Source organism: Mobula birostris, chromosome 21 (assembly GCF_030028105.1).
Source record: "Mobula birostris isolate sMobBir1 chromosome 21, sMobBir1.hap1, whole genome shotgun sequence".
Lineage (NCBI taxonomy): Eukaryota > Metazoa > Chordata > Chondrichthyes > Myliobatiformes > Myliobatidae > Mobula > Mobula birostris.
The window spans coordinates 56,821,149-56,847,525 of NC_092390.1; the positions used below are offsets into that span (position 1 = coordinate 56,821,149).

Genomic DNA, 26,377 nt, shown 5'->3' on the forward strand with positions numbered 1-26,377 from the left:
CATAAGTGTAAAGTGCATAGAGCAGAGGGCTAAGCACACATCCTTGTGGTGCAACAGTGCTGATGGGGGTTGTGGAAGAGATATTGCCTATCAGACTGACTGAGGTCTGCAAGTGAGGAAATCCAGGATCCGATTGCACAAGGAAGTATTGAAGCCAAGGTCTTAGCAACACTCATAACATGCTGGAGGAACTCAGCAGGTCAGGCAGCATCTGTGGAAACGATCAGTCAACGTTTTGGGCTGGAACCCTCAAGGTTTGAAGCTTATTGATTAGTTTTGAGGGGCTGATGGTATTGAATGCTGAGCTGTAGTTGATCAAGAGCATCCTGATGTATGCATCTTTGTTGTCCAGATGTTCCATGGTTGAGTGAAGCCCCAATAACATGCAACCTGCTATGGGCCTGTTGCTCCAGTAGTATCATTAATATCATTGTCATGAAATTTGTTCTGCAGCAGCTCTGTGCCATACATAAATACTACACATTTCTGGCTGCTGTACTTTTTCCCTGATGGTAACAATGAGAAGTCAGCATGTCCTGGGTGATGATAGATGCTGCCTTTTTGAAGCATCACTCCTTGAAGATGTCCTCTAATCAGGGGAGGCTGGTGCCCATGATGGATCTGGCTGAGTTTGCAACCCTCTGCGCCTGTGCAGTGGCCAATTCATACCAGATGGTGATGCAACAAGTTAGGACGCTCTGGGAAATTTGCAAGAGCCTTTGGTGATAGAGCAAATCTCCTCCATCAAACAAACTCCAACTTCACTCATTGACACAAAAATGGAAATTTACAAAAACTAATTGACCTATCAACCCTCAAAGCCTTTAGCCTGTTAAGTCCAGAGGAACACTCTCAAAATGCTGGAGGAACTCAGCAGGTCAGGCAGCATCTGTGGAAATGAATAGACAGTTGATGATATGGGCTGAGATCCTTCTTCAGGACTGGAAAGGAAAGGAGAAGATGTCAGAATGAAAAGGTAGGTGAGGGGAAGCAGGGTAGCTCAGTGATAGATGAAGTCAGGTGGTTTGGAAAGGTAGAGGACTGGAGAAGAAGGAATCTGATAGAGGAGAGCGGAACGATAGGATAAAGGAAAGGGGGGGGAGTGATAGGCAGGTGAGAAAAAGTAAGAGGCCAGAGAGGGGAATAGATGAGAAGAGAGGGAGGGAATTTTTTTTAACTGCAAGGAGAAATTGATTTTCTTGCTGGTAGGTTAATCAGAGCACTTGGAGGAAACCCACACAGTCACAGGAAGGACATGGAGACTCTACACAGACTGCGGCAGAGATTACAGTTGAACCCAGGTTGCCGAAGTGGAGAAGCAGTGGCTCTACCAGGGGGACCCCATCACCCAGAACATGCCCTCTTCTCTTTGCTACCAGAGAGGTGACACCAGATCAATAACTAACTCTTAAAGCTGCATCAAAAAAGGATCTGTTTACAACAGATTGAAGGTTTGAGTCTGATGGTATTCAACACTCTTTTTCATTAAACCAGCTATCAAGACTAGATGATCTCTAATACTATTTGCCATATCTTGATTATTGGAATCAGGTTTAATATCACCAGCATATGTTGTGAAATGTGTTGCTATGCCACAGCAGTACATTGTAATACATAATTTAACTTTCGTATACTTTCATTCAGTTTTAGTAAGTGTTGCAAAAAAAAGCAGCAAGGTAGTGTGCATATGGGTTCAGTGTCCATTCAGAAATCTGACGGCAGAGGGGAAGCAGCCGTTCCTGAACCATTGAGTGTGTGACTTCAGGCTCCTGTACCTCCTTCCTGACAGTAGCAATGAAGAGCATGTCCTGGGTGATGGGGGTCCTTAATAATGAATGCCACCTTTGAGGCATCTCTCTTTGAAGATGTCCTGGATACGACAGAGGCTAGAGTCCACGATGGAGCTGACTAAATTTACAAATCTCTGCAGCTTATTTGGATTCTGTGCAGTAGCTCCCCACCCCCACTTGGGATATATTCCTCTGGATGTATTAACATAAATGACTTTTTAAAAAGTCATCAGGAGTGGTTTAGTTAGTCTTTAGTCATTCTGATGCCTATCGGGTTCCGATCTTGTGCCGTAGCCACCCACCCCTGACTGTGATGCAGCCAGTTAGAATGCTCCCCAAAGTACATCTGTCACAAAATGAGTATTCAGAAAAATTGCAAAAGGATAGTTTGTTGTGAGGAGATGCATCATATTACACATGAAAATCTTGTAGCAAACCAGGATTAATGTGTTCATTAGCTGCTATTTTGCATTTCTGATGTAATAAATCTGTGGAAATTTAAGAATGTTATTTCACAAACCCCACCTTATTAAACAAACTTGTCTTGAAGCTGCAATGTATTGTTAACTTGCATACAAAGCAGATTGTTCATGATTTGTCAATAAAATAGTTAAATTGCATCCTGCAGATAAATAACAATCATATAGGTTTAATCATAAGCATCATTCGGTGATAAATAACTATTGTGCAAGTGTGCTTGAGCAAGAATTTACTGTATCTCATACCGTCCCATATCCTAATATCAATTTATTGAACCATAAACTAGGGTATAGGCTACATTTGTGATGCTGTATTTTCTGAAAACTACCAATGCCACAGCTGACTAGGTAACTTGGAGTGCGAGACAGAGGAACAGAATCACAAACAAAAGAAAATCTGCAGATGCTGGAAATCTGGGCAACACACACAAAATGCTGGAGGAACTCAGCAGGCCAGGCAGCATCTATGGAAAAGAGTACAGTTGACGTTCGGGTCTCGGCCTGAAACATTGACTATATTTTTTTCCCCCACAGATTCTGCCTGGCTTGCCAAGTTCCTCCAGCATTTTGTGTGTGTTGCTTGGATTTCCAGCATCTGCAGGCTTTCTCTGGTTTGTGTGGAAGGGTCTCGGCCTGAAACGTCGACTGTACTTTTTTCCATAGATGCTGCCTGGCCTGCTGAGTTCCTCCAGCATTCTGTGTGTGTGTGTGGTGTTAGGAGCAAAATTAAGCCATTTGGCCCATCGAGTCTGTTCCACCATTCTATCATGGCTGATTCTTTTTCCCTCCTCAGCCCTAATCCCCATAACCTTTGATCCCATGGCCAATCAAGAACCTAGTAATCTCCATCTTAAATACATCCAGCGACCTGGCCTCCACAGCTGCCTGTGTAACACATTCCACAAGTTCTTCATCCTCTGGCTAAAGAAATTTCTCTGCATCTGTTTTAAATGGGTGTCCCTCTAGCTTGAGGCTGTGCCCTCTTGTCCTAGACTCCCCCACCATGGGAAACATCCTTTCCACATCGACTGTCTAGACCTTTCAACATTTGAAAGGTTTCAATGAGGTACACCTTCACCCCCAAATCCTTCTAAATTCCAGAGAGTACAGGCCAGGCCCAGAGCCATCAGACATTCTTCATATGGTAACCCTTTCATTCCCAGAATCATCCTTGTCAACCTCCTCTGAACTTTCTCCAATGCCAACACATCCTTTATTCGATGAGGAGCCCAAACCTGCGCAATACTCAAGGTGAGGCCTCACCAGTGCCTTAAAGCCTCAGTATCACATCCTTGCTCTTTTTGGTTAGACTTCTTGAAATGAATGCCAACATTGCATGTGCCTTCCTCACCACTGACTCAACCTGCAAGTTAACCTTTAGGGAGTTCTATACAAGGAGTCCCAAGCCCCTTTGCATCTCAGATTTTTGTATTTTCTCTTCATTTAGAAAATAGTCTGCACATTTATTTTCATCTACCGAAGTACATGACCATGCATTTTCCAACATTGTATTTCATTTGCCACATTCTTGCCCATTCTACTAATCTGTCCAAGTGCTTCTGCTACCTTCCCGTTTCCTCACTATATCTGCCACTCTACAAATCTTCATATCATCTGCAAACTTGGCAATAACGCCATCTATTCCATCATCTAAATCATTGATATACAGTACGGCATGAAAAGCAGACCCAACACTGACCCCTGCGGAACACCACTGGTCACTGGCAGCCAACCAGAAAAGGATCCTTTTATTTCCACTCGCTGCCTCCTACCAATCAGCTAATGCTCTAACCAAGCTAGTAACTTTCCCGTAATACCATGGGCTCTTAACTTAGTAAGCATCCTCATGTGCGGCATCTTGTCAAAGGCCTTCTGAGAGTCCAGATATACAACCTCCACTACATCTCCTTTATCTATCCTACTTGTAATCTCCTCAAAGAATTCCAAAAGGCTCATTAGGCAAGATTTTCTCTGAAGGAAAGCATGCCAACTTTGTCCAATCTTGTCCTATGTCACCAAGCACTCTGTAACCTCATCCTTAACGATTGACATCAACATCTTCCCAACCACTGGGGTCAGGCTAATCATTCTATAATTTCCTTTCGTTAAGAGTGGGGTGACATTCTCAATTCTCCAGTCCTACACAACCATGCCAGAGTCCAATGATTCTTGAAAGAACATTACTAATACCTCCACAATATCTACTGCTACTTCTTTCAGAACTCTAAGGAGCAGTTCAGCTGGTCCAGGTGATTTATGTACCCTTAGGTCTTTCAGCTTTTGGAACACCTTCTCCCTTGTAATAATATCTGTACTTACTTCTCTTCCCACACCTTTCAACATCTGGCACACTGCTAGCATCTTCCACAGTAAAGACTGATGCAAAATACTCACTTAGTTCATCTGCCATCTCCTTGTCCCAAATTATTATTTCTCCAGCCTTATTTTCTAAAGGTTCTATATCAACTCTCATCTCCCATTTTTTTAAACATACTTGAAAAAGCTATTTCTATCCTCTTTGATATTTTTTGCTAGCTTGCTTTCGTATTTCATCTTTTTCCTCCAAATGACTCTTTTAGTTGCTTTCTGTACATTTTTAAAAGCTTCCCAATCCCCTGTCTTCCCACTAATTTTTGCTTTGTTGTATGCCCTCTTTTGCTTTTCATTAGCTTTGACTTCCTTTGTCAGCCACAGTTCTATTTTGCCACAGGTACTTCTTTGTTTTCAGAATACCTCTATCCTGCACCTTCCTAATCTTTTCCCAGAAACTCACACCATTGCTGCTCTGCTGACATCCCTGCCAGTAGCTCCTTCCGGTTTACTTTGGATATCCCCTCTCTCAGGCCACTGTAATTTCCTTCACTCCACTGAAATACTGCTGTGTCAGACTTTACTTTCTCCCTTTCAGCTTCCATCACACTGAATACTGGTGAGCCCAGTTGCAAAGGTAAGTCACACAAAATTAGAGGAAAAAAAATCAAATGAGGCTTTTTGGATTGTCCAACTAGATTCCTTAGCAGGTAAGGTACAGTCAAAGTCCAAAAAACATTAAACTGGAGCTTCCTACAATGGTAAGGCTTCACTTACAAGATGACTCCAAGACTGAGTAAAGAAATAAGGGACAATGAACAAAAATAGGGTTCAAACAAGGCACAGCTGATAACAATGAGCTAATATTTTGCCTAATATGCAGGTGAGCAGGAAGGGGGTTGGTCTTGTCATCTCTGACTCCCTCTGGTGGACAGTTCGATGTGTGACACAAAGGAAGTTAAATAATACTTTGAAATACATAATCATGGTGCTTTAAAGGTATCGGGAAGTAACATAAAATCACAAGATCAAATTTAAGATTATTCATTATACACATGAATCACATTAATATTACACAGAGCTCATTTTTCATAGTCATAGTCATACTTTATTGATCCCAGGGGGAAATTGGTTAATTTAGAATGTCAAAGCAGGCTATCCATCCCTCAGTGCCTGTGCCAGTGTTTAGCTCAGAATGCTGTGTCCATGTTTTTAGTGTGAGCTTAGCTTTGTAGAGCAACAACCATAATCATACTGCAGGATGGGTGCATCCAGTCTGTACCAATGCCCTCCAATGACTCCACTCCCAGGTCCTTCCTCGTGGGGCTCACCCAAGATTGGACACCTGACTAGAGCAGGGACTGCAGACCCAGACCCATGGTAGTCATGGCTGTGATAGTGAGAGGCTAACTTGTCCTGTCTGATCCCCTCAGCCCAAGTTCAGCATCGCACTGAGAAAACATGGTTCAGTCAGTATAAAATGAGTGCAGTGCTGCAGAGTTCTGATGTCACACTCTGTCATAGGGTACAATGCAGGTGGGTATAGGTCTGGCCAGGGGAAGAGCACAAAGGAGAGTCAGTGGATGATGCAAATTGTAGCAGCAAGGGGCAGTGGCTTGGCCAGTGAGGCACTGGTGTCAATGAAGGAAGGAGCAAGGAGGCAATGGATCAGTGAGGAGGCATTGCGAATCAATGAGAACTATAATTTAGACAGTTTATAATATTAAACACAAGTATTTTTGATAAGTGGATATTTTAATAATGAAATTAATTAATTATAAAGACACCATTATTAAAAATTATAAGCAATTTACAGTTTACAGTTATAATTTTCTCATGAAGGTAATGAACTTCTGGATTTGTTTGTCCTCTGTTGAGTCTAAGATGCTTTGCCTTCTTGATTGAAAAAGTGGTTACTTTATTCCAACTGATACGGAACAGAGTCACCCTACAACCCACAATTTAAGCTTGGCCTAATCGCGGGATAATTTACAATGATCAATTAACTGACTAACTTCGGACTGTAGAAGGAAACCAGAGTACCTGGAGAAAACCCACACATTCCACGGGAAGAACTACAGACCCCTTACAGAAGATGTTGGAATTGAACTGCAAACTGTGACGCCCCGAGTTGTAATAGCGTTACACAAACCGCTACACTACCATGGCGTCAGTGAGAATCATTTATGCCACAAGTAAAGATGAGCGAGGTCATTACCCTTCTCAATGGAATCACTGAAGATCATACTAATGTTTTATTTTGCCTTCTGCAGCCTCACAGTAGTTTAACCCCACCTCTCTTCCTTAGAGTGCAATCAATATGCGTATCATTCTGGTTGATAAACAACCTTCTGAGGCCATCCTAATACTTGTTTCAGCTAGTACTTCCTTCAGAGATACTATGGTCATTGAGGGGGATGCTCTTCTCCACAAACTAGGCCATTAAACAAAGAAGCATGCAGGTGAGAGGGGTGAGGGAAATAACAGTGAGGGCAGGGGAAAATGGAAAACCGATGGGGAAAGTTTGAATTGGCTAGGACATTGTTCCTTGGAATGTCAAAGACTGAGGGGAGATTTGATAGAGGTAGACAAGATTATGAGGGGTATTGATAGGGTAAATGCAAGCAGGCTTTTTCCTTTGAGGTGAGTGGGACTACAACTAGAGGGCATGAGTTAAGGGTGAAAGGCAAAAATTTCACGGGGAACATGAGGGGAAACTTCCTTACTCAGAGGGTCATAAGAGTGTGGAACAAGCTGCCAGTGCAAGTGGTGCATGTGAGCCCTATTTCAAGATTTAAGAGAAGTTTCAATAGGTACATGGATGATAGGGGTATTGCGGCAGGGGGGGAGGAGGGTGATGGTACAGATCGATGGGACTAGGCAGTTTAAATGGTTTGGCACAGACTAGATGGGCCAAAGGGCCTGTTTCTGTGCTGTACTTGCCTATGACTCTATTGCAGTTAACTGCTATAGGAAGTTAATGAAGATAACAAAGAGAAATATTCTAGCAGAAACCTAGGGTGACTTCATTGAAACCTTTCGAATGTTGAAAGACCTTAATAAAGAGGATGTCAAGAGGTTGGTTCCTGTGGTGGGAATATCTAAGACCAAAGGACACAGCCTCAGAATAGAGGGACGTCCATTTAGAATGGAGATGAAGAAAAATTTCTTTGGCCAGAAGCTGGCAAATTTGTGGAATTTGTTGCCACAGGCAGCTTGGAGCCAAAGTCTTTATGTATATTTAAGGCAGAGGCTGATTGATTCTTGATTATTCAGGTCATGAAGCGATATGGGGAGCAGGCAGGAGATTGGGACTGAGACAGAAAATAGTTCAGCCATGATGAAATTGGGGAGCAGTCTCAATAGGCCAAATGGCCTAATTTTGTTCCCATCTCTCATGGTCTTATGGTCTAAACCCTTATGAAATGAGATAGTCGAAGGCAGGTATGCCATTATCTTAGTTAAAGTTCAGAGAAACTTTGGATATTAATGTGTTGTCATGACAACTGGTTGTCAGTTGTTAGAATGCAAAATATACCAACAATTGTCAATTGCCGAGCTTGAAGTTGGGGTATTCAAATATACTAGAAGGTGTTTCTGTTGTTTGATGGCTCTTTGAAATTTGTGATGCAGTTTTCAGATCTCTTAATCAAAATCCTTCAACATTTACAAATCATTTCACCTGCTTCACACAACAATATGAAGTTTTCAATTCTCAGTCTCTGGGTGTAAGCAAAATTAGATACCACATAAATCTATTTGTTATAAGAGCAATTAAGACAGGTAAATAAGTTGAGATAGTGAGTATTGCAAACTGATTGATAATTATTTTTATATTAATATTACAGCCACATCTTTGCTGCAGAATTTAACAATGAGTATCCTGATCCCAGTGTTAATTCTGATCTTGATTGGTGCGATCTATTACTGGTTGAGGCCCAAAGCAAAACCTATCAAGTTGTTGAATGATCTTTCTAGGCAATCTGTACAAGTCAAGGTGAGTTGAACTAAATTTTCTTGACAGAGATGACATGAGTAGATAAAATGTATTTAAGGAAATGTTTTTATTCATAACTTTTAATTTAATCTGTGTGAAATTTGTGTTAGATTTATGAACAAGATTTTCCTTTAATAGAAGAGAACCAATAATCAATCACAATTACTTCTCTTAAACCACTTTTGACTATTTCCGTAATGTTTTCTTTCTGAGTGTGTTAAATGCTCCTGACCAAAAATTATCAACCATGCAGAGTAGCTTGTAAAAGCACTCATCCCCAGCCCTTTGTTCACATAAATGAGTATTACAAACAGTAATTTTGATCAATTTAACTGAGAATTTTTATTTGTGAATCACGTTCTTTTTTATATAGTAGAGTCCAAAACACAGGGAAGCATGAAAACTAAAAAATCAAAACCGAGATGTCAGCAGTTGAAAAGTATTCATCCCTTTTTGCTCATACTTAGTTGAACCACCTCTCATGGCTATTACAGACAGTATTCTTTTGGATGAGCCTCCACTAGCTTTGCACAACATGATGGAGTGAGATTTGCATATTCCTCCTTGCTAAATTTCTCCAGCTGTGCCAGGTTAGTTGGGGAACGGTGGGGACAGCAATCTTTAGTTCTCGCCAGAGAAGTTCAACCGGGTTAAGTTCAGGACTCTGACTGGGCCTCTCAAGGACATCAATGTTCTTCAATTGAAGCCACTCCATGGTTGCTCTGACTGTGTGCTTTGGCTCATTGTCCTGCTGAAAGGTGAACTTCCTCCCCGGTTTAAGCTTTCCGGCAGAAGAGAGCAGGTTTTATCCAGGATTTCTCTGTATTTAGCAAACATTCATCTTCCCATCAATCCTGACTAGATTTCCAGTCCCTGCTGTTGTAAAGCATTCCCATAACATGAAGCTAACTCCACCGTACTTTACTGTAGGATGGTGGTGCCTGGCTGATGTGGAGTATTTGATTTACACTACATATACCGCTTAATATTGAGGCCAAACTGTTCCACTTTAGTCTCTACCGACCACAAGACCTTCTTCCACATCTTTATGGTATCTTCTAAGTGACACTATGCAAAGTCCTTACAGGCAAGGATATGTTTTTTTTTTTAGCTAAGGCTTCTTTCTTGTCACTCTTCAATAAATACATTTTTTTGTGCAAGGCCTTAGAGACTGGGGAGCCATGACTGTCATCCCCAGTTGCAGCCACCGACACCTACAGTTTACTCAGAGTGATTGCTGGTGTCACAGTAGCCTCTCCTACAAGTGCCATTCTTCCTTAGTGACTAAGTGTAGAATGGTGGCCTGACCTAGGCAGTGTGGTTGTGGCTTCATCTCTGCACTGAGCTCTGAGGTATGTTCAGTACTTTTGAGATAGTCTTGTACCCTTCCCCATACTTTGGCTTCTCTATTATTATTTCCCTAATTTGGCTTGGAGCCTCTTTTGTCTTCATTTTGGTTTGGTCTGTTGAAATTCTACGACACTGTTGGACCTTACAGAGAGACGGGGTAGATATTCTTATGAATTCATTGAAGGCAGGTGATCCTCCAATTTTCTACATCAACAAATTGGGTGAGTTGATAAGGTAGTACTGAATATTGCACCTGAGGAAAGTTAGCAGAATAATTACAAAGGGGATTGATACTTTTCAGCCTCGTAATTTTGGTTTTTAATCTTAAGTAAATTGTTGACATGTTTGGGAATTTTTCTTTTGATTTGAAATGATGCACAAAGTTTTGTAGATTAGCTCAAAAATCCCACTTTAATGTATCTTAAATTTAGAAAATTAGACAATAAAATGTGAAAATAGTTGTGGGGGGCTAAATACTTTCCACGCACTGTATAAATATTTCTTGTGGAGGTCAGTTCTTGCGTCTCTTACCCAACCCGTGTCAGCTGCGTCATTATGCACTGTGAGCTCAATCTTCCTTAATATGATTCATTATGCGTTTGATGATGAATTTGTGTTTTATGGAGTCCGATAAAATTTTGGCCTTTCTAAATATTTTACTATGGTGACTTTGTTTATTCAGTGGATGTGTGTCGGAGTAAGGATTAGGATAGGGGAGGGGCAAGAGGGGTAAAGGGAGGAAGGAGGGTTGCAAAAGCGGAGGAGTGGGTGAGATCGTGTCTCATGACCCTCGGTGTAGATTCACTCTAGTCAAGTTAAGATTGTGAATCAAGTCCTTCGTCTCCACTAGACAGAAGAGTTTAAATTTCTTTGGGCTGCTTCAGCTTACTAATGAAGTTTTTCTGAATTCTTAGGCATGCTTAAAAATTATCACTCGCAAGGGAAAAAGTAATTAATCTTTCTGTTGCCCATAAAGCTTTCAAGATCTGGATAGTAAAAATGCACAGAGGTAGTGCAGTGGGAGGAGTGTGTTGCATTTCTATCAGAATCAGGTTTAATATCACTGGCATGCGTTGCAAAATTTGTTGTCTTTGAGGCAGCAGTACAATGCAATACATATTATGTCATAAGGAGGCGGCTGGGAACGGACCCAAGTGCAAGACACAGACACTGAAGTACTAGGGACAGGACAAGGATACAGGGTGAGGGCTAGAACATAAACATGATAACTGGGAACCTGGAACGGGACTGGACAAGAGAGTTAGGAGCCCGGGCTTGGACTCCAAGCCAGAGACTGGACAAGGACCCAGAACCTGGGTCTTGCCTCTAGCTCGGACCCCAGAACTAGACAAGGACGTGACCTGGCTGGCAGGCAGAGACCAGGGGTTTGAGGTGAGGCTGGAGACCAGGGGTTTGAGGTGAGGCAGAGACCAGGGGCTTGAGGTGAGGCAGAGACCAGGGGCTTGAGGTAAGGCTGGAGACCAGGGGTTTGAGGTGAGGCTGGAGACCAGGGGTTTGAGGCGAGGCTGGAGACCAGGGGCTTGAGGCGAGGCTGGAGACCAGGGGCTTGAGGTGAGGCTGGAGACCAGGGGTTTGAGGTGAGGCTGGAGACCAGGGGCTTGAGGTGAGGCTGGAGACCAGGGGTGGAGGTGAGGCTGGAGTCCAGGGGCTTGAGGTGAGGCTGGAGACCAGGGGTTTGAGGTGAGGCTGGAGACCAGGGGCTTGAGGTGAGGCTGGAGACCAGGGGTTGAGGTGAGGCTGGAGACCAGGGGCTTGAGGTGAGGCTGGAGACCAGGGGTTTGAGGTGAGGCTGGAGACCAGGGGCTTGAGGTGAGGCTGGAGACCAGGGGCTTGAGGCGAGGCAGAGACCAGGGGTTTGAGGTGAGGCAGAGACCAGGGGTTTGAGGTGAGGCTGGAGACCAGGGGCTTGAGGTGAGGCTGGAGACCAGGGGTTTGAGGTGAGGCTGGAGACCAGGGGTTTGAGGTGAGGCTGGAGACCAGGGGCTTGAGGCGAGGTTCAGCTAGAGGCTTGGGGGCTTGAAGCTCCTCCTGGGCAGGGCGCAGATCACCTGGGCAGGGTGCGGATCTCCACTCGACAGGTAAGGGACAGAACCCACCACAGGGCAAAGGCAATCTGGCCTGACTTACCCGACGGAGGGCAAGTGACAGGAAGGGACAGGACCCACTGCAGGGTAATGGCAATCTGGCCTGGCTTACCCGATGGAGGCAAGGGACAGGAAGGGAGCTAGGTATAGGGTGGCTCCAAGACAAGACTTCAGGTGAGACAAGGCAAGAGTTACCGGCAAGACAAGGCAAGGCTTCAGGTAATGCAAGGCAAGGCAAGGCTTCAGGCCAGGAAACAGAAGGCAGGGGAAGGGATACAAGGAGTAAGAACAAGAATGATCCAGCAGCCACACCCTGGTCTCTGGAGGTAATTATGCAGCCAGCCCCAACGAGCATCAGCTGCCTCAATTAGTGCTCAACAAGAACAGAAACAGGGTAGACAGGAAAACCTGGAGCAAAGGTCGTTGGACCGGACCATGAACCAGAATGCGGACTGCACAGACCGGACCATGACATATTAATAGAAAAAACATGAATCACAGTAAGTATATATATATATATATATATATTTTAAATAGTTGAATTAAATAAGTAGATCATAATAGTAGTAAGGTAGTGTTCATGGGTTCAATGTTCATTCAGAAATTGAATGGCAGAGGGGAAGAAGCTGTTCCTGAATCGTTGAGTGTGTGCCTTCAGGCTCCTGTACCTCCTCCCTGATGGTAGCAATGAGAACAGGTGGTGGGGGTCTTGTGGCATCACTCCTTGAATATATCCTGGAAACTACGAAGCCTAGTAACCACGATGGAGCTGACTAAGTCTGCATCTCTCAGCAGCTTATTTCAATCCTGTGCACCTCCCTACCAGACGGTGATGCAGCCAGTCAGAATGCTCTCCATGGTACGTCTATGGAAGTTTGTGACTGTCCTTGCTGACATACTAAATCTCCTCAAACTCCTAATGAAATATAGCTACTGTCATGCCTTCTTTGTAGCTGCATTGAACATGTATCCATTTTGCTAATATACATTTCATCAGTCTGAATTTCAGTATCTTCAATTTCATAAAAGAAAGTTCATTTTACTACTTTTCATTTACAGAATAGCAAAGATGCCAGGAGAAATGCAATGTTGAAAAGCGATGAAGTGACATCTTACTATTACGATGATGTCAGAACAGTCTATGATGCTTTCCAAAGAGGCATGCATGTATCAGGTATTAATACACAAGCAAAATTCTAAATGGGATCTACTGTTTTTTTTAACCTTTTCACTATTCAACAATACTAAGTATTTTTCTCCTGTCAGGTGATGGACCTTGTCTGGGTTACCGCAAACGTAACCAGCCTTATCAGTGGCTTTCTTACAAGCAGGTACATGTTGAATTCATAATAAAATCCTGGAAATAGTACGGAGGCCCAAGCCTGTGGAATGGGAAGACACAATTTGCAATATCTTAGGATTGCATCTTGATTCAAGGACGAGGAAAGTAATAATTAGTGTATTTTTTGTATCTGGTGGGAGAAGCAATTATGAGCTGTCAATGCTCAACTCCACACCCCACCACATTTAAACACACCTTAGCTCCCCAAAGATTTGATTCACCCTGTGAATTGTAAACATATGCAATTGAACTTTGGACCACAGTTTCCTTTTGCGTAAGGTGCAATTGACTGAACTGTTAGTCAAGAGTTTATATAAAAATTAGCAATGATAAGGATCTGTTTTTTGGAAAATCATGAAACTACAGGAAGGCACAACATAACTCTCTTTGTAAGTTCCAACATGTTCACATACAAAACTAGGAAAAGTTGTTTATTGGACAATGAACAGGTGTAAAACAGATCCAGGTAATGATTCAACCCAAAACTACTGCTTCAAGACTCTTGGATAATTTTGATATTTTGTATTTATTTTTACAATCGACACTTTTTATGAAAAGTGAAACTGAATGGCATTATTATAACGTGTCCAAAGTGCGACTGCAATTGAAAGACCTGAATGTCCTAAAAATCAATAACAGCAGGGTTTTTTTGTGGGCAGAACCTGTCACTATGCAAACACTCCAGTGATGCTAACTGCATTACTGTATTTCCAAGTTAGGTGCAAGTAATGCCCTCCTGCAGAAAGCATTGTTGTAAAGAGCAACTTGCAATTCCATAGAGCTCCAATGCCTGCACTTTGGCTGGGGGTGGTGGGAAGGAGGTGTAGGGGCAAAATGACAGGAACGTTTCGTCAGCACCGAGGCCATTGAGACGCAAGCTGTCATCCCATCATCCAATCACACACACTTTCTCCAAAATCTCCTCAGCACTTACACTTGATAAAATCATCTATCCTCAACCCAATCCTTCTCACTTTGTTGAGCTTTTTGACCAGAATGGTTCATAATGGTGTTCCTCCTCCGTTGCTTCTGGAGCTGTCACTTTATCCAAACACTTTTAGCTCTTTTCTATCATCCTATGTTCTTAATTATGGGTGGCAGGTTGGAGATACTTCTCTACCAAGGGAGGTGTAGGGCGCCCCTTGCTAGCCTACAGGTGACCCTTGGGCAAGGTCTAGCACCTGCTTACCCCGCTGATCAGGGTCACGTAAAGCCATGGGAGCAGGTGGTGGACGGTCGTATGAGCAGCTGGTACATCTCACAAGTCCTGATTATGCGACCACTGATGCCAGGCAGACAATTTCTGAAGAGTATTGATAATGACTGAGGTCACCTGTGTAATAAGGACACTGCCTGGAAGAAGGCAATGGCAAATCACTTCCGTAGAAAAATTTGCTAGGAGCAATCATGGCCATGAAAAGGCCATGAAAAGAGCATGACTGCCCATGTCATACAACAGGGCACATGACGATCAAACGATGCTTTTCCTCTTAGAAACATAGAAACATCAAAAACCTACAGCACAATACAGGTCCTTCGGCCCACAAAGCTGTGCCGAACATGTCCCTACCTTAGAAATTACCTAGGGTTACCCATAGCCCTCTATTCTTCTGAGCTCCATATACCTGTCCAGGAGTTTCTTGAAAGACCCTATCGTATCTGCAAAAGACCTTAATGTATCCGCAAAAGACCCTATCGTATCCACTTCTTTATTGGTATCTTCTCCTTCCTCATCTCTTACTGCTACTTAGTTTCTTCTGCTTGGCAACCACGCATTCCCTGATGATACAAGCATCTCACATCCATTTAACTGAATCCAGACGCTATACCAGATTAAACCTTTATTAAAATTGTATTGCAAGTGGCCCCAATTGGCAGTGCTCCCTGTTTATTTTTGAGCCTAGATCTTCCATTCTTGCTTTTTTCCTCCACCTAACGTAAATATTGGAAGCAGTTGATGCCAATAGCAGTTGACAACAACGAATTATGGACAAATATGACATTCATTATTGTGCTTAATATTTTTGGATGGATAGAGGCTGAGGGAGTCAACTTTGAGCCACACAGGAATTAGGGGTATTGAGTTAAAAGTATGACATTATAGAGAGCAGGAGACTTAGCAATGTGAATTGGATGGAAGAGGTGAAGAATACACGTGTTCTGTGTAAATCTAGACTCTTAACTCTTCTCGTTTACCTGTAGGTGTCCGATCGAGCAGAATATCTTGGATCAGGCCTTTTACATCGTGGAAGTAAGCCATGCCCGGAACAGTACATCGGGGTGTTTGCTCAGAACAGGCCTGAGGTAAAGGATGTTAGCCTACTGAACCATGGTACTTTTACTATGAATAGCCGTGCTACACAAGCCCATCGCATCAGTCTTTCATTTTTGGCAACTTGTACCATTTCAGTTATTTCTTCTTCCTCATCTCTTCCACAGGCTCTTTAGATGTCTTACAAACATGCAAGACCTGTGGTGACTTTAGCTGTCTAAAAAGAGCAGGAAAGGACCTTAATTTGAGCTTACTGCAATATTTTCCTGTAACAGCTTGCCAAATTCGATCTAATAATGGCAAAGTCCCCTTTCTAGCTGTAACTGATTAATTGAAATGAATTAAAATGTCCTGTACCAACATGAACAGTTAGCAGATAAAATATGTTTCATTTGCAAAAAGAAACCAAAACTCTCAAATCTATTGCTGTAAATATTACTGTAGTTCATCACTTTGGTCCCCACCTGGCGCTCAGCTCTCACCTGTGGCTCCAAGTAGCTGTAACACGCGCAGCGGCCACACCCCCGGTAAACCGTCTCGGCAGACGGGCCAAACCAGGTGAGGGTAGCCGACGGGTCTTCGACCCTCGGTGAGGTAGGGGATCTGTCTATCCCAGCGTGTGAAGTCTGGCCCTGGCAGACTGAGCGGAGGAGACCGATTGATTAATGGTCCAACGGTCAAGAAGGCAGGCCCAGCAGGCATTGTGGAGCGCTAAGAGCACGACAAGACACGTAGATGTCCTGGTCATCCACTGCAGCCGGAGAGGTCTCCAGCTGTAACGGTTGTCCGTGCCACTGGATCAAGGTCTGTTCTGCCGAGAGAGTGGGATCGCCCCTGTGCAATGGCTGTTCCACTGAAAACTCCATCATGTACAGGTTTCATGTGTCTTCTTCAAATCTGAAGGACTACCAGTCAGTTCATCACTTAGACTATAAAGTCAGATAATTAATTAGGGCTCCATGCGCAGGCTTTTCAGAGTTAACCTACTTGATTTGGGTTGAACTCAGAGATCAAAGTACAAGCTTAAGAATATTAAAAAAGATAAGAGACATTTGAACGGTTAGTATTTATCCATGGTTCATAAAACAAAGCTCTATTTTTAACGTATCTTGCCCTTTCTTGGAGAATATGGCTTTCTTCCTGTAGTAACCATTTTTATTCATATTAATTTTACTTGGGTCTATATTTAACTACAACACATACAGTATATATTGCTGATATGAACACAAGGAAGTCTGCAGATGATGGAAATCCAAAGCAACACACACAAAATGCTGAAGGAACTCAGCAGGTCAGGTAGCATCTATGGAAATGAATAAACAGTTGTCGTTTTGGGTTGAGACCCTTCATCAGGTCTGAAAAGGAAGCAGGAAGATGCCAGAACGAAAAGGTAGAGGGAGTGGAAGGGGGATAGCTAGAAGGTGATAGGTGAACCCTGGGGCTAGGAGAGGTAAAAGGCCGAAGAGGAAGGAATCTGATGGAGAGGAGAGTGGACGACAGGAGAAAGGGAGGGAGGCGGGGACCCAGTGGAAGGTGATAGGCAGGTGAGAAGAGGCAAGAGTCAGATTTGGGAATAGAAGAGGGGAGGAGGAGGGATATTTTTTAATCAGAAGGAAAAATAGATATTCATGCCATCAAGCTGGAATATAGGGTGTTGCTTCTCAACCCCAACGGTAATCATAGGCATATTGCTACTACACTGCTTTCAAGCATAACATGTATGTGGTCTGAAAGAGGAGTGCACAGCCATTGCATTTTCTTCACAAACAAGAGAAAATCTGCAGATGCTGGAAATCCGAGCAACAGGCACAAAATGCTGGAGGAACTCAGATGCCACTACTTTTTTCCATAGATGCTGACTGGCTTGCTGAGTTTCTCCAGCATTTTGTGCCTGTTGCATTGCATTTTCCTGCTGTTTCTATTGTAGTACTACTACAATGTTGACTCAGGCCTAGGGGGCCGACGTCGGGCACGATGACCGACTCTCCACTTCTCCCTCTCCCTCGTCAGTGTGTTCAGTTCATCTACACAAGTCTTTCGCTTCACGCCTTATAAGGCATTATGATGACAGACAACCCATACTTATTGTAGAACAGTATTTTATAAACTGAGGTAATCTGTCTTCCGGACTTGTTTTGGTTCTCAAATAACAGACCTTTTCTTTTTTCCCCATTAGTGGATAATTTCTGAGTTGGCTTGCTATACCTACTCTATGTCAGTGATACCCCTGTACGACACCCTTGGACCTGATGCCATTGTGTACATTATCAATAAGGGTAGGTATAAGTGAAGAGCAGATCTTCAATTTATTTTTGCATTCATTCATTTAAACCTAAAGAGAAAGGTGTCAAAGATTGACTATGAACTCTCTGTATAGAGCAGGGGTTCCCAAGGTCCATGGACCCCTCTGTCAATAGTAGGGGTTCATGGCATAAAAAGGGTTGGGAATCACTGATCAGAAACATCTGCCCAGTGGGTTAGTTATGTTGTATATCTCTGCAAGTCACCCTTGTATTGCATTGGCATGCTTCTAAGTTTGTATCCTTCAGTTGCTGTATGTGAACTCATAATTGTTTGTATTTATACCTCGTCAATAATAATGGCTGGCCATCTTGTACTTATTTACTTCCAACAATCTTTTCCCAGACTAAAATATGTAGCAATCAAAGGTATGTTGTTATATTGAAGAAATGGTTAAGACTGGTCTAGTGGCATTCATCAGGACAGCAAAAACAACTCTGGCTCAGTTCACTTCCAAGAACTTTTCATCTTATGTTCTCAATATTATTTCTTTTTTGTTGCATTGGCACAGTTCGCTGTCCTTTGCTCGTTGGTTGTTTGCCGTGTTGAGCATGGTCTTTCATTGATTCTATTGTGTTTCTTGTATTTATCGTGAATACCCACAAGAAAATGAATCTCAGGGTTGTATATGGTGAAATATGTACCTTGATAATAAACTTACTTTGAGCAACAAAATAGCTGAACTCCATTAAGATTACAGTGTTCATAGTATCAGTGTGTATGTGCAAATTGCAGTGGAAAAGACTTTGGCAGACTTGACCAATGGGTAAATGGCCAGTGTCTCTTCTTGGTAACGAAACTGAAGTAGACAATTGAAAGGCAAAGAAGCATGGTAGAGGGGAGGAGCCTCAAAGTTTATGGGCTGAGCATGGGGAATTGGGGCCAGCTAAGTAGTCAATATGGTTGGTGTGGACGGGTTGGGCAGAATGTGTGTGATAGAGTGAAAACCAGGAGAGTCTGGATGATACAAGTGGTGCATGCAAGCTCAATTTCAACGTTGAAGAGAAGTTTGGATAGGTACATGGATGGCAGGTTGATGGGAGTAGGCAGTTTAAATGGCTCGGCACAGACTAGATGGGCCGAAGGACCTGTTTCTGTGCTGCACTTTTCTGTGACTCCAGGGACTGTCTGTGACACAGTGAAAACCAGGAGAGTCTGAATGATACAAGTGGTCACGGTGCCTGCTAAGGGAGGGTGATAAAGGTTTGTTAAGTGCAAGTGATCTCTCTGGGGGTAAGATATCTGTGTGAAAGTGGAGAAGGAGAGAAACAAAAAGAAAAAGAATTCTGGAAATATGAAAGCAAAACTTTGAATAAGAAACAGCAGGAAATTGAATAAAAAGTTCAAAGTAAATATATTATCAAAGTACATATATATCACACTGAGATACACTATATTTATATGATATATACACACACACACACATTTATGTATGTAGTGCAAAAATAGAAATAAAAAAGTAGTGGGGTAGTGTTCATGGTTCAATGTCCACTCAAAAATCAAGAGGCAGAGGGGAAGAGGCTGTTCCTGCATCGTTGAGTGTGTGTCTTCAGGCTCCTGTACCCCCCCTAATAAGAAGAATGCGTTTCCTGAGTGATGGGGGTCCTTAATGATGGATGCCTCCTTTTTGAGGCATTGCTCCTTGATGTCCTGAATACGACGGAGGCTAGTGCTCATGATGAAGCTGACTGAGTTTACAAATCTCTGCAGCTTATTTTGATCCTGTGTAGTAGTCACCCCCTGCCATAACCAGACAGGGATGCAGCCAGTTGGAATCCTCTCCACACACTAGAACATTCAATTAGAGTGCACAAGACAGCAAACTGCAAGTACAGAAAGAAAGAAACTAATAATAATAAGAAATATTGGGAACATGTGATGAAGGGTCCATTGGTTGTGGAAACAGAATGTTATAAATGCTGAGAAGTTCAGGCAGTGACTGTGGAGAGAAAAAGTAATAGGATTAATGATACAGGTTCATGAACCAGCCATTTCTGATACACACCAAGGGTGGAATTCTGTAATGTACCAAGTCAGAAGATGAGGTTACTTTGGACTGTATTAAAAGAGTGAAAGATGCAGAGTCAGAGAGAGATGAAGAGTTAAAGTGATGGGCAGTTGGAAGCTCGTGCTACCCTTGCAGACTGAAAGAACTCAATCTATCTGTGCTTGGCTTCTCCAGTGAGCTAGAGACACATTATTATAAATGAATGTGGCACACCATATTGGAAGAAGAAAAAGAATCACTTGGAAGGAATATTTCGGTCCATGAATGGTGGGGAATGATTAGATTGTTGTGTGGAATTTGAATTTATATTAAAGGCTCTCTACTGCTAAGAGGTGAAAAGCTTTCTTAACTTTAGTCAATGCCTTAAATGCAAAAACAAGTTACATGTAATCACACCAGTACCATCCACAACATAATGTTGTTAGACTCAGCCAGACTTGTGGCTTCCCTAGGTATCTGAGTCCTAGACTCTGGGTCTTTCCCTGTACATAATAATCCTTGGGTGTCTTTGCAATCCCAGTTTTTCATGCTGATCCAAGGATTAGTAAGGATTAAGTCACATTTCTAAGCCCTATCATTTCTATTACTTTTCTACTCTAATGAGGCAGCACTATGTTGATAGCCTAGTTCAGGTCTGTCCACTTCAGGCATCTTTGTCCTGTTGCAACTGGACTCTGAACTCCACAGTATCACCTCTATTTTTTTACATCACCAACTGGGTAGCATCTTAGATACTGGCACAAAGCCAGTCAGATGCAGAGGGGAGTGGAATTGATTGCCCCTGTTTGTTTTTCAAAGACTCCTCTCTCCACGTAGGTCCGATGGCCAGCCCTTTGCATTTAGGTATTTTCCTGCCTCAACCTTGGTCGCTAGGCATCTATATTACCATGGCATCTAAATGACCAGTGCCTCTGCCTGCCACTGAGGCCCGAGATGCCACTGGGTATGTCTTAGAGTGGAACTTTTGTTTCTTGCCTAACTGCAAACAACTGGATAAGGTCTTCCAATCAGAATCAAGAGAAAATCTACAGATGCTGGAAATCTAAACAACACACACAAAATGCTGGAGGAACTCAGCAAGCCAGGCAGCATCTATGGAAAAGAGTACAGTCAACGTTTCAGGCCAAGACCCTTCAGCAGAACTTGTTGTTCTTGTGATGTTGGGTCTTAGTAAAGAAAGCTGATTTTCAAAATTGTGCCTCTGCACAGGGAAACTGCAGGTTCATCCAGCGGGTTGTTAAAATCTAGGAACATTGTGAGAGGTTGACGGAGACAGAGAATTCACAACTTTTAATTATCTAGATGAGCACTTGAGATATAATGGCAGAGAAGGCTGTGGACTGTTGGAAAATATTATTATATAAATATGAGTTCTGTGGTGGAATGGCTATTTTCCTGGTTGTATGACTCGATGATTTTGGAAGCAGCCAAGTGCAGAGAACTAAGCTCTGTTAGCCACTGAGGAAAATCACAAAGGATCATGGAGAGAACAACACCTTCAGCGTGCTGGAAGAAGAGGGGAGGTCGTTTGCTGGTGACAGGGTGATGGTGATGGTGAAGGACAATCTGTAAAATCTGATGGGGTAGAAGGAAGAGACAAGGAGACCCCTCTCTGCACTTTTTTTTTGGAAGGCATAAAAATTAATGATTAAAGGTTACTTGAGTATTTTTTCATTTTGATGTAATATTTGAGTGCATGACTTATCTGTGTTAAATAGTGGTTACTCAATTCTCTTTGATATGGTTATGGGTAAGGATTTATGATTTATTGTTAAAATTAATATTCCAATCTTGTAGCTGAAATTTCGACTGTGATCTGCGACAAGATGAACAAAGCAATCACTTTGCTGGAAAACTGTGAAGCAAAGCGCACAGCGCACTTGACAACTATTATTCTGATGGATCCGTTTGACGATGCTTTAAAAAAACGTGGAGAAAAATGTAACGTGAAAGTTCTCACCCTGAAAGAAGTTGAGGTAAGATTACAAAACTGAAAAATTAGAGAGGCTAATATGACAGGTAATGCATTTCAGTAGGAAACAAGGTTTGGTTTGAGACAACTACTATGATCCTGTATGTAACTTCTGAGACAGTGACATTCTGAATGCGCAGCAAAGTGCTAAACTTGTCAGCAGTGTCCACATTCCATTTTGTGAATTTGGGGAATGTAATTAATTTGACAACTAAGCAAATTCCTAGTTCAATTTATTTTCTTATATCTCATTAGCTGTAATGTTCTGACTCTCTTGAGCAACACCATGGAAGCATAATTTTATTGATGTGTTTTTCTTCACAGGATCTTGGAAGGGAGAATCATAGAACACCAATTGTAAGTATTGTAGCTAAATTAATTGTGTAACAGTGCTGTTGTTCATGAATCCCTAATCCCTTTTTATCCATATTTTATTGGAAAAGTGAAATCCGGGATTTCATTGAAGCCCATCAAATATTGACAGATCTAGATAGAGTGGAGAGGACTGGGAAGTATTTAAAATCCAACAAAGGGCAACTAAAAGAGTCATTAAGAAGGTAAAGATAGAATACAAAAGTAAGCTAGCAAATAATATTAATGAGGATAATAAAAGTTTCTTCAGATACATAGTGTAAAAGAGAGAGTAAAAGTGGATATCGAACTATTGGAAAATGATACCAGAGAGGTCGTAATGGGAGACCATAAGATAAGATAAGTAATAGGAGCAAAAGTAGGCCATTCAGCCCATCAAGTCTGCTCTGCCATTCAATCATGGGTTGATCCACTTTATCCAGTCAAGGAAATGAAGGACAAACTAAATAAGTATTTTGCATCAACCTTCACTGTGGAAGACACCAGCAGTATGGTGGAAGTTCCAGGTGTCAGGGGTCATGAAGTGAGTGCAGTTACTATTACTAGAGAGAAGGTTCTTGGGAAAGTGAAAGGTCTGAAGATAAGTCATCTAGACCAGATGATGTACACCCCAGGGTTCTGAAAGAACTGACTGAAGAGATTATGGAGGCATTAGTAATGGTCTTTCAAGAATCACTAGATTCTGGAATGGTTCTGGAAGACTGGAAAATTGCAAATGTCACTCTACTCTTCAAGAAGGGAGAGAGGCAGAAGAAAGGAAACTATAGGCCAGTTAGTCTGACCTCAGTAGTTGGGAAGATGTTGGAGTCAATCAGAGGTGCATGATAAAATAGACTGTAGTCAGTATGGTTTCCTCAAAGGAAAATCTTGCCTGACAAATCTGTTGGAATTCTTTGAAGAAGTAACAAGCAGGATAAACAAAGGAGAAATGGTTGAACAACAGGAACTCTGCAGATGCTGGAAATTCAAGCAACACACATCAAAGTTGCTGGTGAACGCAGCAGGCCAGGCAGCATCTGTAGGAAGAGGTACAGTCGACGTTTCAGGCCGAGACCCTTCGTCAGGACTAACTGAAGGAAGAGTGAGTAAGGGATTTGGAAGTTGGAGGAGGAGGGGGAGATCTAAAATGATAGGAGAAGACAGGAGGGGGAGGGATAGAGCCAAGAGCTGGACAGGTGATTGGCAAAAGGGGATACGAGAGGATCATGGGACAGGAGGTTCGGGAAGAAAGACGGGGGGGGGGACCCAGAGGATGGGCAAGAGGTATATTCAGAGGGACAGAGGGAGAAAAAGGAGAGGAGAGAAAGAATGTGTGCATAAAAATAAGTAACAGATGGGGTACGAGGGGGAGGTGGGGCCTAGCGGAAGTTAGAGAAGTCGATGTTCATGCCATCAGGTTGGAGGCTACCCAGACGGAATATAAGGTGTTGTTCCTCCAACCTGAGTGTGGCTTCAGCTTTACAGTAGAGGAGGCCGTGGATAGACATGTCAGAATGGGAATGGGATGTGGAATTAAAATGAGTTAAAATGCCTCCAACTTTCACCCTGCCCTCAAGTTTACCTGGTCCATTTCCGACACCTCCCTCCCCTTTCTAGATCTTTCTGTCTCTGTCTCTGGAGACAGCTTATCCACTGATGTCTACTATAAGCCTACTGACTCTCACAGCTATCTGGACTATTCCTCTTCTCACCCTGTCTCTTGCAAAAACGCCATCCCCTTCTCGCAATTCCTCCGTCTCCGCTGCATCTGCTCTCAGGATGAGGCTTTTCATTCTAGGACGAGGGAGATGTCTTCATTTTTTAAAGAAAGGGGCTTCCCTTCCTCCACTATCAACTCTGCTCTTAAACGCATCTCCCCCATTTCACGTACATCTGCTCTCACTCCATCCTCCCGCCACCCCACTAGGAATAGGGTTCCCCTGGTCCTCACCTACCACCCCACCAGCCTCCGGGTCCAACATATTATTCTCCGTAACTTCCACCACCTCCAATGGGATCCCACCACTAAGCACATCTTTCCCTCCCCCCCTCTCTCTGCATTCCGCAGGGATCGCTCCCTACATAACTCCCTTGTCCATTCGCAACCCCCATCCCTCCCCACTGATCTCCCTCCTGGCACTTATCCGTGTAAGCAGAACAAGTGCTACACATGCCCTTACCACCATTCAGGGCCCCAAACAGTCCTTCCAGGTGAGGCAACACTTCACCTGTGAGTCGACTGGGGTGATATACTGCATCCGGTGCTCCCGATGTGGCCTTTTATATATTGGCGAGACCCGACACAGACTGGGAGACCGCTTTGCTGAACATCTACACTCTGTCCGCCAGAGAAAGCAGGATCTCCCAGTGGCCACACATTTTAATTCCACATCCCATTCCCATTCTGACATGTCCATCCACGGCCTCCTCTACTGTAAAGATGAAGCCACACTCAGGTTGGAGGAACAACATCTTATATTCTGTCTGGGTAGCCTCCAACCTGATGGCATGAACATCGACTTCTCTAACTTCCGCTAGGCCCCACCTCCCCCTCGTACCCCATCTGTTACTTATTTTTATACACACATTCTTTCTCTCACTCTCCTTTTTCTCCCTCTGTCCCTCTGAATATACCTCTCGCCCATCCTCTGAGTCCCCCCCCCCCCGTCTTCCTCTTGTCCCATGGTCCTCTCGTATCCCCTTTTGCCTATCACCTGTCCAGCTCTTGGCTCCATCCCTCCCCCTCCTGTCTTCTCCTATCATTTTGGATCTCCCCCTCCCCCTCCAACTTTCAAATCCCTTACTCACTCTTCCTTCAGTTAGTCCTGACGAAGGGTCTCGGCCTGAAATGTCGACTGCACGTCTTCCTACAGATGCTGCCTGGCCTGCTGCTTTTACCAGCAACTTTGAGAACTGGTTGATGTTGTGTACTTGGATTTTCAGAAGGCCTTGTGAACGGTGAAAGGCCTTGATAGCGTGGATATGGAGAGGATGTTTCCTATGGCGTGAGAGCCTAAGACTAGAGGACAGGGCCTCAGAAGAGAGGGACGTCCTTTTAGAATGGAGATGAGGAAGAATTACTTCAGCCAGATGAATCTGTGGAATTCTTTGCCACATGCAGCTGCAGAGGCCAAGGGTTTATGTATATTTAAGGCAGAGGTTGATATATACTTGATTGTTCAGGCCATGAAGGGATACGGGGGGAGGGGTGGGGGGAGGTATGAGATTGGAGCTGAGAGGAAAAATAGATCAGTCCTGATGAAATGGTGGAGCAGACTCAATGGGCCAAATGGTCAGTATCTTATGGTCTTGTTCCTATTGTGGGGTACTCTAGGACCAGGAGGCACAGCCTCAGAATAGAAGGATGTCTGTTTAGAACAGGGATGCGAAGAAATTTTTTTAGCCAGAGGGTGGTGAATCTATGGAATTTGTTGCCACGGGCAGCAGTGGAGGCCAAGTCATTGGGTGTATTTAAGTCAGAGATTGATAGGTATCTGAGTAGCCAGGGCATCAAAGGTTATGGTGAGAAGGCGGGGGAGTGGGACTAAATGGGAGAATGGATCAGGTCATGATAAAATGGCGGAGCAGACTCGATGGGCCGAATGGCCGACTTCTGCTCCTTTGTCTTATGGTCTTATGGAATTTCTTTAGCCAGAGAGTGGTAATTCTACAGAATTCATTGCCACAGAAAGCTATAAGGTCAAGTCATTGGGTACATATGACGTGGAGGTTAATAGACTCTTGATTAATCAGGGCATTAGGGGTTATAGGGAGCAGCTATGAGGAGAGGTGGTCAGGAAAATCAATGTGGACTTTACTCACCCAGTAAACTACCGTTTTCCAAAAGCTTCCTTCTGGAAAACATTATAGACTCATTAATATAAAATCATCACAACATCTTAAAAGTGTCTTCCCCCAGGTAGTTAATCTGATCAACAATTCTAGTTACCCCTCCCCACCACCTCCCTGATCTATTATCTCAATCACTGTGCTGCACCACAAACCACTTTTTATAATGCTGTTTATATTGTAAATGCATGCTAGTATTTATGCACATTTTATTCAATATCTGTACTTTAACCTTTAAATTTAATTTTTAT

The 26,377-nt window shown here is 43.1% G+C and overlaps 1 protein-coding gene across 2 annotated transcripts in view; it reads left to right on the plus strand.

Annotated features, from left to right (window-relative positions):
* acsl5 (acyl-CoA synthetase long chain family member 5) overlaps positions 1-26,377 on the plus strand; it is a 114,007-nt gene that overhangs the window by 51,808 nt on the left and 35,822 nt on the right. For both annotated transcript variants that reach the window (XM_072239533.1, XM_072239534.1), the window contains 7 exons: positions 8,428-8,576; positions 13,091-13,205; positions 13,298-13,362; positions 15,576-15,677; positions 17,822-17,921; positions 21,752-21,930; positions 22,251-22,283. In XM_072239533.1, coding sequence (XP_072095634.1) covers positions 8,454-8,576; positions 13,091-13,205; positions 13,298-13,362; positions 15,576-15,677; positions 17,822-17,921; positions 21,752-21,930; positions 22,251-22,283 — 717 coding nt within the window. In that variant the 5' untranslated portion in view covers positions 8,428-8,453. The remainder of the gene's footprint in view (positions 1-8,427; positions 8,577-13,090; positions 13,206-13,297; positions 13,363-15,575; positions 15,678-17,821; positions 17,922-21,751; positions 21,931-22,250; positions 22,284-26,377) is intronic.